The sequence below is a fragment of the Cydia pomonella genome, chromosome 16, assembly GCF_033807575.1.
Source record: "Cydia pomonella isolate Wapato2018A chromosome 16, ilCydPomo1, whole genome shotgun sequence".
In the NCBI taxonomy this organism is placed as follows: domain Eukaryota; kingdom Metazoa; phylum Arthropoda; class Insecta; order Lepidoptera; family Tortricidae; genus Cydia; species Cydia pomonella.
Genome location: NC_084718.1, coordinates 7,165,216 through 7,176,816, shown reverse-complemented (window position 1 = coordinate 7,176,816; position 11,601 = coordinate 7,165,216). Strand labels below are relative to the sequence as shown.

Genomic DNA, 11,601 nt, shown 5'->3' with positions numbered 1-11,601 from the left:
CACCTATTGGTTTGGTTCGTTCAGAAACAAACTATAAAAGCGCAGAACTCAAAGCAAATTAGTGTTTACGTAATTTTAAGTATAATATTATTTATCTCATAAACGTCTTTTTATTCTTATTATAGATACAAACAAAGATTTAATTTAACAAGGGATATATGGACATCTTGTGACCATTGACAAATTGGTTTGGAGCGCTATCTATTAGGTTATTAACAAAATTTATAAGGAAAATAATACAAGAAAATATATGACATGAAACAGGAGACTCATTAGTTGCATTGCAAATGCAAACCTTGCAACAATACTAATACTACTCTTTGCCTTGCAAACTATAGGAACCTACAGTTCGCTGCTGCTCGAAAGTAGGTTTAAAGTGGTTTTTCATTGTGTATTAATTTTTCTATGATATTCTATCTACTAGGATTAGTACTTATGTCGTTATAGTGAAACTAAATTGAATCCTAACATCTCAGTATTTGTATTACAACATGTAAGTACCTGTTACTTTTAAAGAGCCTAATCAGTATACATGATGTTTCGTTTTTGTTCCTGTTTTTCAAAACTTAGGTAATACCTGTTAATATAAATTGAAATTGCTTAAAATATTGAATATATATAATTGTTTGGAGTACATTTTAATTTTGCAATTTTTATTTAAAAGTCGGTGTAATAGGTATTCGCTATTTTGCCGAATAGTACGCGAATACTGAATAGTTGTTGAATATTCGTAACATCTCCATTTAATATCAAATAATACGAATATAATAAAGTGCAGAATAATTCGGTGATAGTAAGAGATACCTAAACCCTCAGGTTGTTATCTGCATGATGTTCATGGGCGTAGGCAGGTACACGTAGGGTTGCCAGATCGAAAGGCGCTATTATCGGGAAAAGATATCAATTTTTCGGGATTTTGGGACTGAAGTCGGGAAAAAAAAACGTTCAAATTATAGTAATTGTATTAATAACAACGATATTTTACATTATTGGCACTACGTCAGCTGCTCTGCCATCGTCATTACATAGTAGCATGTCTACGTTTTTATATAAAAATAGTATAAATTCTTTGAGAACTTGAACAAATAAATAAAAATGTCTTCTCATTATCTACCTATACTATCATACTTATACTTATTAGGTATCAATAATCAACCAAATTTATGGAAATAATATATTTCTTAGCTTGCCACATGTATATTATATTACTTTTGACCGATTTTACCATTTCTTGGCCTTTTTCGCTATTTAAGCTAGACTTGAAAGTCATGCAGTTTTCGTCAAAGTTGAGTCGAATCATTAATTCGGCTTTAATTAGATCCATTCCCATTCTATTTCTTACTTTTGTGTAGAGGTATTAAGGCAAACGCGCTCCCGCCCCGCACCGCACCCCTCGACGCACAATCTCACGCCAGCTCGGGGCGCGCGCGCAGTCAGACGCCCTTGACGCGGGTCGCTCGCTCGTTCGCTCGGCGTCAGTTCGGAACTTGAAATTATTGTTTTATTATAACGTGAAGCTGTTTTTCGGGACAGTCTTCACTTCGTCGGGAATCGGGAACACATGCTAAAAATCGGGAGAATCCCGCCAAATCCCGACCATCTGGCAACCCTAGGTACAGGGCAGCAGGTACATAAAGTTACTGGTACTGATTCCAGATATATTATCTAGTCACGCGGTAGCGTGTCCAGCCAAGTTCAAAGAAAAAGGAACTGGCGACGCAACCGTGTGTACACACGAACCATTTGTAGCAAATTTCGACCCCTTCACAACTTGAAACCTATTTCACATGAAATTTGGCACATTTATTGAAGCTTGTCTAAAATACAAAATTTCATAAACGCAGCTCAACTCGTTCTTGATAAATTAATGAAACCGGCATTTTTGTGACTTATAGATGAAAAACCTAACCTACTTCCAGACAAGCTAGAACCTTGAAATTTGGCATCAAGGTAGACTATTTGGTGTAAGTATATAAATAATCAATCTGAAACTGAAAATTATTTGATATTTCGATGAAAAAAAAAACATATATTGATAATCATTACATTAATAGGGTTGTTTCCATCTACAAATCTTAGGGCAAAATTGTATCCCAATAAATTATTTTGGATTATAAGAACATGTTAAACTACTTTTAGGGGACCTGTAATGTACATATCTGTGGCCCTAGTGAAAAAGGGTACAAGTCTCTGGCAGCGCAGGTGTAAAGGGGTGTAAGTTCCAACGTAACACTTATGCCCTTATACACCTCTGCCAGAGACTTGTACCCTTTTTCACTAGGGTCACAGATATTTTTGTAAATATTGAATTTAAAATATCTTTTGGCACACGCCACGTGACCAAACTCAAAACGTCATTGAAGATTCTGATGACGTCACAACTCTCGGATTGACACTGTTGACAGTTAGGCGATAAACAACAAATGACAAATGTCAGTTGACAGTTCGTATCTTCTACGTGTGTATGTAGTTATGTGTCAAACCGTAAACTGTGACGTCACACAATTTTCAAAGAGCGTTTTGGGTGCGAAAGCATCTTTCAAAATATATTTTGTTAATTTAACATATTTAAAGCCGTTTTTAGTATAAAAGTTGAATTTTAGGGCAACTTTTAGTTAATATAGAACGTAACCAAGCATTTCAAAAAATTGGAAACAACCCTATTAAGGATTAAAAACCTAACCCACTTCCGGATGATCTAGAAACTTGATATTTGGCACCAAGGGAGGCTATAAGGTGTTAATAGGGGAAATATCAAAAAATTTAAAATTCTATTGAAAAAATTCATATACGGATATTTATTCGATCAATTAAGAAAAAAACTACTCTTAGATAAAAAAAACCTAATCCGCCTCCAGGTGACCTAGAAACTTGTTATTTGGCATCTCTGTCAATCTGAAAATGATTAGTAATTCGATGGAAAAAAATCATATACCAAACAAGCTGAATTTCAAACGAAGTCTCTGCAAGCACCTGCTAGATACTGTCTAGTGTAATAATAATAAATATATATATTATAATTATTAAATTAATGAAGACTTATATACTAAAAACATACTCCACCACTTCTAGATGACCTAGAAACTTGATAATTGACCTCGCGTTAAGCGCCAATTACATCTACACTTCCTGATTTCGGGCCCAAAATCAATCCCGATTTCTGGCCTGATAATTGTTTTCGTTTCACGGAATATCAGCACTTCGTTAGCAATATTTGAAATGTAAAAAATACTTTTTCTCTAATTGCCAAAAATGTTCAATGTTTGATATTTTTTGCATATGAGACATTTTTTTACATTTCAAATTTATACAAGTAAACGATGAGCTGATGTTTGGTGAAACAGGAAAAAATATCTTTCTCGAGCCCGAAGTCGGGTCTGGGCTATAACCGCGAAAATCGAAGTTCGTCAATTGCGGGCATTTTTCTCTGTCACTCTTATTACGTCATAATGAGAGTAAAAGAAAAAGATCGTGTGTCGTTGTTGACTCGCCGATAAAAGAATTGAGATCTATATGGGTACCAAGTTGTGCCCTGTATATAAAATCCTGAAATTATAAAGGATTTGACTTGGCTAGTTTTTATGTATATAGGCTATATTATATTTATCTATGTTACTTTTATAAAATTTGGTTTGTTGGTAAAAACTAGCCAAGTCAAATCCTTTATTATTTCAGGATTTTCTACGCAGCACAGAACTTGGCGCCCATATAGATCTCAATTCTTTCATCGGCTAGTCGCAACGACGACACATATTCTTAATATTAAACTTTGCTCTCATTTCACATTTATGTTTTTGTTGGGATAGCTTATTAGCGCAGATGGCAGATCCAGAGGCATATTCGCCAACAATACTAGACTATTTAAACGAGGACTGTTGGCGTGCTGTGCTTGAGTATGTGCCTATAAGAGACATCATATGCACGGAGCGCGCTAGTCGCCGCTGGCAAAGAGCGATGCTGGCATACTTGCGAGGTATGTTACTCTCAATTTAACGGTTTTATTTAATCGTATGGCATTTTTATACATCATACAGACACAGAGAAATCATAAGTCGAACTCCAGAGAATTAATCCACTTGATAGCTTCGTCGTTCAGTTTAATCAGGTCTTCCTGGGAGCCTCCAGTATATCGAGTAGATGGGCACTCTTGGAAAATATGTCGGATACTCTGCTCCTCGGCACCACAGTGACAGGCAGGAGACTCCACCCATCCGCAACGATATTTATATAGGGCAAAGCGACCATGGCCGGTCCGGAATCTATTAAGGTTACAACATGTCCGTTTTGGCGAGGTTTCGACAGTTCGAACCCATCTATTTTCTTACTCGGAATAATCCCCAATCCAAACTACATCCATTGCAGTACTCCAAAGTTGCATTCACCATACACCATCCACCAAATTTAACGGTTCCGATTTCAGAATAACATTATCTATCTATCCAAGGTGCATCCCACACGTTCGGCAAGTAACATTCAGAATATCTATATTAATTATAGTTAATAGTTACCCATCTTTGTAATGCAATACACTAAGAAGTACAAGTATTGTTACTAAGAGTGACTAAGTTTATTGATAGCTCATAGAAACGGGACTTAATAATGTGTAAAAACCGTGAAAGTTTAATCAGTGTTAAGTCTATTGATGTAAAATTTACCATGTTTTTTTCTTTCAATCTTTTCTCTTTCTCTCATGAGCACAAAAAAAGTAGTATTATATATTTCGATGTATAATGTCCGACCGTCCTTAGTCTGGGACCGGTCTGAAAACCAGCGCCGGGCATGTCGGCCCGGCACACGCTGAGACTGGAACCCTTTGCCCAATACAATAAATACAATACCGGTTGATCTGTATAAATTATTAATGTATCTTTTTTTTTAACTATTATGTAACCTTATTCTCCTATGTACTTGTATGTGGCAATAAATGATTCTTATTCTTATTCTATGGATTATGGAATAAATTCAGATTCTCGGAGCTTCTGTATCTGTACGAAATCAATTTATAAAGAAGAAGATCTGCACTGCATGAGAAATAAGTTCGTAAAATTGTCCAATTGTGGGCCGACCCAAATTGCAGTGAGCTGCTCACATTTTTTGTACCCCAATTGTACCCATTTTGATCCCACTTTAAGACGAAAGTGGACACCCGTGCGAAGTGCGAAATCGCCTTTTCATACAAACTTAGTCCTCATTTTTCTCTCTGGCTGGATATTAACATTATTGAAAGTATTTTGACATAATTTGTTGTATATCAACCACAGCTATGCCCCTAATAGCTTTGGCTAATATACATGTAATTATGTAATAGTACATTACGATACAAGTGCGAAAAATAGGAAATTCGAAACGAGTGGCGATAAATTAAAACACGACCGAAGGGAGTGTTTTAAATCGACACGAGTTGCGAATTACCTATTCGCACATGTATCGTACAACGTTTTACAGTACATATGGCCCTTTAAATGTTCGACACAGTAACGTAATATGCTACTTCTCGCACTAGTGCTATAAAGTAGCCCCATATGTACTGTAAAAATATTTTCCATTATGTCAATTCAATATATTATTATTTATTCCCTTGATTTCATTTTTTCTCTTACGTTAGGTTTTTTACAATATGTGTATAAAAGGGGGCGTCCATAAATTACGTGAGGCGTTCAAGGGGGGGAGGGGGTTAAGCTTAATCTTACCAAATCTCACTCGGGGGGAGGGGCGTTATTAGCAAATATCACGTAATTTTTTTATTAGTGGAAAAAAGTGTAAATTTGCGTGGAAGTAAAGTTGAATCGGAATAAAAAAATTATAGCCTGTACACAAATTCAAAAAATTCTCAAAAAAGCCTCACGTAATTTATGGACGCCGCCAAAGTAAAATATAAAAACACTTACAAAACAATACAAAAGATATAAACACATTATAAAAAACCTAACCTAGGGTGCCGCCAGCAGCGGGGCAAGGTCCAAGCTGCCGGTGGTCAGGGCCGCAGAGAGAGGAACCGGCGGACTATCCGCGCCGTGTCCAAGATCACCGCCTTCTGCATCGGACCCTTGATCCAACCACCTAGCGAGTCTATCAAGGTGTTGGTCGAGACTTCGCTATGAGACCGTTCGCTGAAACGACTATCGGGACAATGATCGTCGAATCAACATCCCACATGGCGGTTATCTCGTGAGCCAAGTCTAAGTACTTACTGGACTTGTCCTTCTCGGCTTTCACGAGATTCTCGTCATTATTATTTATTATTATTATTTGTAGATAGAAAAATAGGGACTACGTTTGTATGGAGAAGCGGCCGTCCCCTTTCGTCTTAAAATGTCAGTTTATATGTTTTTGTAACACTTTTTGAAAATCATAGTAAAATATGCAATTTTTTTACAGACGTACGAATTGGTATAGGAAGCTGGATGTTCCGATTCAGCAAGGAGTTTACCTTCCGTAGAATAATGCGGTGGGAAATTCCTGAACATTCATTTAAGAAATGGACCCACAAACTAGGCACATCAGTGGTGGCCATTTACTGCGTTTCGCAGGAGATGTTACAAATCATCAGTGGAAACTGTCCACATGTAGAAGTTCTTATAGTACGTACTAATCATACATAGATAAGTAGGATATTTTTTATTATTTTATTTTAATTTTAGTATTATTTATTTTTAGATTTGGGTTTTAAATTTTATAGTTTGATTATATAATTGAATTTGTATACATTTACTGAACTGTTTACATACAAGTAGTATAAAGCTTAAGTTATTATCTAAGTATTTTTGTTTTATTTTCCATTCATATATATGTAGTTATTTAGCTATTAATTCTTACAGTCCACTTGGTATGTAAATATTTTTTAAAGTCATAATGAATTGAGAATATGAAGTTATTTACTGTTTAGTTCACTTTTATGCCAATCAGTTTCATTAGTACAGTGAATAATTTTTACTCTATGTTTTAACAGACTACTTACTTTTATTCCAGATTTACGATCCAGAAGAAAAAATGTTACTAAAAAATCAAATTAAAAACTTAGATCGCCTGCGGAAGCTTTCCTTCCAAAAATGTTATTCTGTAAGTTACCACTACTGTAAATGGATATGTATAATATATACCAGTACCAGATTATACAGGATGTTTATTTAGTGACCTGTAATAATTTACGGGTGAATATACAGGTTATAAGTGAGCAACTTTTACTATAGAACCAACCTAGAAACCGCGAAAAAATAATTGATTGTTTCATACATTTTGGCTGTCTGACCTTCATAAATCATAAATTATTTATTTGCGTGAATAGGGTCAGATTACAGTTGTTGTATATACATAAAGTTTCTCCTAATTCAACCGTCCACAAACAGCATGCAAATATTAGATGTATTTCATGAACTAAGTATTTATTACAATATACATTATGTACTCTACATTATATTACGAATTATTTAAATAATCATTAAGTGAATAAAACATTTTATTTACCAGTCATTCATGTAGGGTTTTCTTAAATGTATTAATTGGCCAGTATTTAATGTCAGGTGGCAACTTATTAAATATTTCTACACACATTGCAGGGCAATTTTTGTTAAAAATAGCAGTTTTTTTTTGCATTCCAACTACAAGTCTTTCACAGCTGTAATAAATAATTCAGGGTGTTGTTTTACAAATTTGGCTACTTCAAAAACATACAGGCAAGGAAATGGCAGAACTTTAAGCTTAAGAAACATCGGCTTACATGAATCGAGAGGACCAATACCACAGATTGCACGAATGTATTTTTTTTACATCGCAATACTCTTATAATATCTACCTCATTACCCCAGATTGTGAGTCCATATCTGAGAATTGATTCTACATATCCGTAATAAGCAGCCATGACAGTTTTGTAACCAGATATTCTACGCAATCTGTTAAGGACCAAAACCTTGATATTTTCTAATGGAAAGTAAAAAAAAAATCGCGATTTCGGGAATGGTCCCATAGTAAAAGTAGCTCAATATGACCTATATTCAGCCCGTAAATTATTACAGGTGACTAAATAAACACCCTGTAAGCATACTACAGCTACCATCTGCGACTTTTTATTTTGTGTCAAGCGTCAAAGTCGTACGTTAAATATTTAATTCATATAATCTTGGAATTTAAAAAAGGTGACACATATATTCTGTTTATTTACAGGTCTCGGACCAATGTATCAGTGAATTTATTGGCAGCAAAGCCTTAGAAGAATTAACAATTGGCTGCAATGACGAAGTGACTGGTCAATGTTTGATTAATATAAAGTCGAGGAAGCTAAAATCCCTTACATTATCCACTTGTCGATCTTTACAGTACCATCACTTGGAAAAAGCCTGCCACCGTTTCAAAGAGCTGACAAAACTCGAGCTTGACGATCTTCCCATTCAATTATACGAACACATACCTTCGCTCTTAGACAATTTGCCAAAATTAGAAGTTTTGAGTATAATTGAGTTTGAGTTGGATTTTATTGATCTTGACAAGAATTATTATAATTCTATTTGTAAACTTAGCAGCTTAAAGTATTTGTGTCTACATGTGCCGAATATTACGAACGAAGACTTGGATAAAGTGACACGGTGCTGCAAGGAACTACGATCATTGGATATTAAGGTTTATTCCTTTAGTGACTTAGGTTAGTCAGTGTTTGATAACTGACATTGCTTGTAATAAAAGCTTTTAAAGTATAACTGTGCAATAACAGTTATAAATGTTATAATCGTTCACATGATATTTTTCTTTTCTTAATGTATGTTGACAGATGCGACAGAAACGTGCGGTTATATATTTTAATATATTTGCATGAATTTATAAGTATGTACGTATATATGAGTATATATATGTTTGACTACCATTTCGTGTGTATCTCTCTCAGTTACTTAAAGGTTAGCTGGAATATATCTATTAAGAGGATAAGTTCGCCTTTGTACTCATTTATTTTATTGTCTCTGTGTATTTGTGCAATAAAATGTTTACTACTACTACTACTACTATTACAGATGCTCGATGTTTGACGACAATCTGCCTAAACGCCGGAGCGCGCCTGACTACACTACGCTTCACAAACTGTGACAACTTGACCGATGACGAATTACTACGCTGTATTTACACATGTCCTAATCTCACGGTAATAATCAATCCGGTCCTATAAGAGCAAATAAGGACTGTTTAATTAAACCGTTAGAAAATAATATTCCAAGCACGTATCCTAAAAATGTCCATCCATCCATCTCTGGTTTCTCCACATATATCGACGCTAAGGCACTGGTCCCACCGCCGGCTACAAACTATAAGCGAGTGAAACTATAAACTACAAACTAGTGGGCGAGCGGCGAGAAGCGAGTATAGTTTTACTAGTTTAGACGCTGAGCTATAAGCGAGTGTTTGCGTGCGACGGGCGATTACTCGCTCCACTAGCTCAGCCGGGTGGCTCAGCATAAAGGTAAAAAACTTAAGAGGGCCCTATTCGCCAATGACCTATACAGGGTGGAAATAGATTTTGGGTCAGTGAGTGCAGCCACCAGATTCCGTACTGCTAAGCGAAAATGGTCTTAGAAGACCTTCCTTCTATTTCAAATTAATAAAGATTGGCGTTTAAAGATTTTTGAAAAAACATACGGGGTGCGAGAAAATTTTTGACAAACTTTTTTATTATGTCTATCGATTCTATTCCTATCCAGTATCAATAGTTTCCGTGGGTCAGCTTTCGGTAATGTACAAAAAAGTCAGAAATAAAAAAAAATGTTTTCGTACATTTACTATGAAGAAAAATTTACAATTGAGTGTTACAAAAATAGGTACCTTATTAGTGCGGTAGAGACAGGTAGATGCGATTAACCCGCAATTTTTTCCTTTATATAATAAGTTCGATCGACCACTTGCAAAGTATGGTTAACTATGTACAAGGTATATTTAATTGCCGCAGCCAAGGTGTTAAAAAAAAGAAAATCCTAATCAAAATGTTTGTTAAATAAATCGATCTCTTTCAATTGGCACATGCCACACGTCAAAATTTATCAATCTAAAAAAAGTATAGAATTTTTTCATTTTCGTATAAGCACTTGCTTATGCTCGGCTCGGCTTTCTTGCATCCAACATTTTCTTGTCATTCTTTTTAAAATATCTTTTTTTTTCTTCCGTCTCTTCAAAATTGCCACTGCCACTACACACACGCTTTTATAAAATACATCATCATCGTCATCCGAACTGGACAACAAAGATAGTTCATATGATTGTTTTAAATTCATTGTAAATACGTGCACTCGCATCCACCTCATAAGGTAAAATGATCGGTCTGATCGCCAAGCAGGCACCGGCGAGTACCGCTGAGCTAGTTTTATAGTCGATAGCTTTTATCGCGGCGGTCAATTAGAAAACAGTGGTCCCACCGCCAACTATCAGCGAGTTCGGCTATCAACTAGTAAAATTATGTACTAGAAACAGTTGACAATCAGCGGGCGGCTAGTAAACATTGTATGGAATTATCGCTTACTCGCCGGGCGGTGGGAGAGTGTCTTCGCCGGCGGTGTGAACAAGCCAGCTATGAACTATAAATATATATCTCTCTCTTTTATTTACACGAAAGCGATTATCTTTTGTTCGTTTCTTGAGCTAGAAAATAGCCGATAGTTCATAGCTTACTCGCTCGCGGTGGGACCAGTGCCTAAATCGGCAATAGCCGATAGAGAAAAGCTTTATTCTGTAGACATTAGACAACCTTACCCTTCAGGGCAAAAGTGACGGTTTTACTATACATAGATTTATCACATGTGATTACAGTTGCGAAATTGCTCTCTAGTGACCTCAATAAATTACAGTGGCTATTCAAATTGCTAGATTTGTAGATCTCATTTCAGTTACTAGACATCAGCGCATGCTGCCTACTTACGCAGAACTTTTTGGGGCAAGCAGCGGCCGCGCGACGTGAGATGCGTTCGCATAATCCCCTACGTCTTTTTGTGGACAATACTTCGATGAACCACCATTATGGGGTATACTGCTGTTTTAATTGTAATTATTTAATTTTAGTCATATAAACTCTTTAATGACACTGCAGCATTTCAGCTAAACCTATATTGACAGCTGTGCAAAAACAATGAAAAAAAGTTTTGGCACTATAGTAATGAATATACTGGTGCTGTGTTAATTTAATATGTACCTACTTGGAGTTAGACCAAGATAAGTTTGCAGTGATTTTGATAGCACACGCAGTGCAAGTGTTATTTATACATCATAATTTCATAGAAGTTTGACGTTCAAAATAACGCTTGTACCGAGTGTGCTATCAAAATCGTTGCAGACTTGTCTTGGTCTAACTCTACCATTTTTGCTTTTTTCAGATGGACTTCAAAGAGTTGATAATAGATCGCTGCATGTGTTCTCGCAAGATTTGGTGTTGATTCATTTTTAAATGATTACCTATAATATATATATAGCCTGTACAAGAATTATTAAACTTCAGCAAAAAAATACCTACATAGATGCTGTTTCATTTGTTGTGTTTGCAAAATATTTAATACAATATATCGCACCATATCGTGTGCGGCGTATCATTATAAATCTTGCTGGAATGGACGAAAGTTGATATTAGGCTGTAGACGT

At 35.7% G+C, this 11,601-nt stretch overlaps 1 protein-coding gene across 2 annotated transcripts; it reads left to right on the top strand.

Moving 5' to 3' along the window:
* The first annotated feature begins 347 nt into the window (after nt 1-347).
* Nucleotides 348-11,477, top strand: LOC133526690 (uncharacterized). Of its 2 annotated transcripts, none has more exons than XM_061863402.1 (8): nt 348-493; nt 3,807-3,973; nt 6,379-6,581; nt 6,970-7,059; nt 8,161-8,635; nt 9,000-9,127; nt 10,857-10,991; nt 11,340-11,477. In XM_061863402.1, exons 2-8 carry the CDS (start codon nt 3,820-3,822, stop codon nt 11,397-11,399), a joined length of 1,245 nt encoding a protein of 414 aa, XP_061719386.1. In that variant the 5' UTR covers nt 348-493; nt 3,807-3,819; the 3' UTR covers nt 11,400-11,477. The 2 variants fall into 2 exon arrangements, with proteins under 2 accessions (XP_061719386.1, XP_061719385.1); XM_061863401.1 differs by having other exon boundaries at nt 10,857-11,010.
* The last annotated feature ends 124 nt before the right edge of the window (nt 11,478-11,601 follow it).

Excerpts from the sequence above, each read along its gene's own strand:
- LOC133526690 (XM_061863401.1), top strand. The coding sequence starts at position 3,820 with ATGGCAGATCCAGAGGCATATTCGCCAACAATACTAGACTATTTAAAC. Across the intron at positions 8,636-8,999 it reads TTATTCCTTTAGTGACTTAG|ATGCTCGATGTTTGACGACA; the intron begins GTTAGTCAGTGT and ends CTACTATTACAG. Across the intron at positions 11,011-11,339 it reads GGTATACTGCTGTTTTAATT|ATGGACTTCAAAGAGTTGAT; the intron begins GTAATTATTTAA and ends TGCTTTTTTCAG.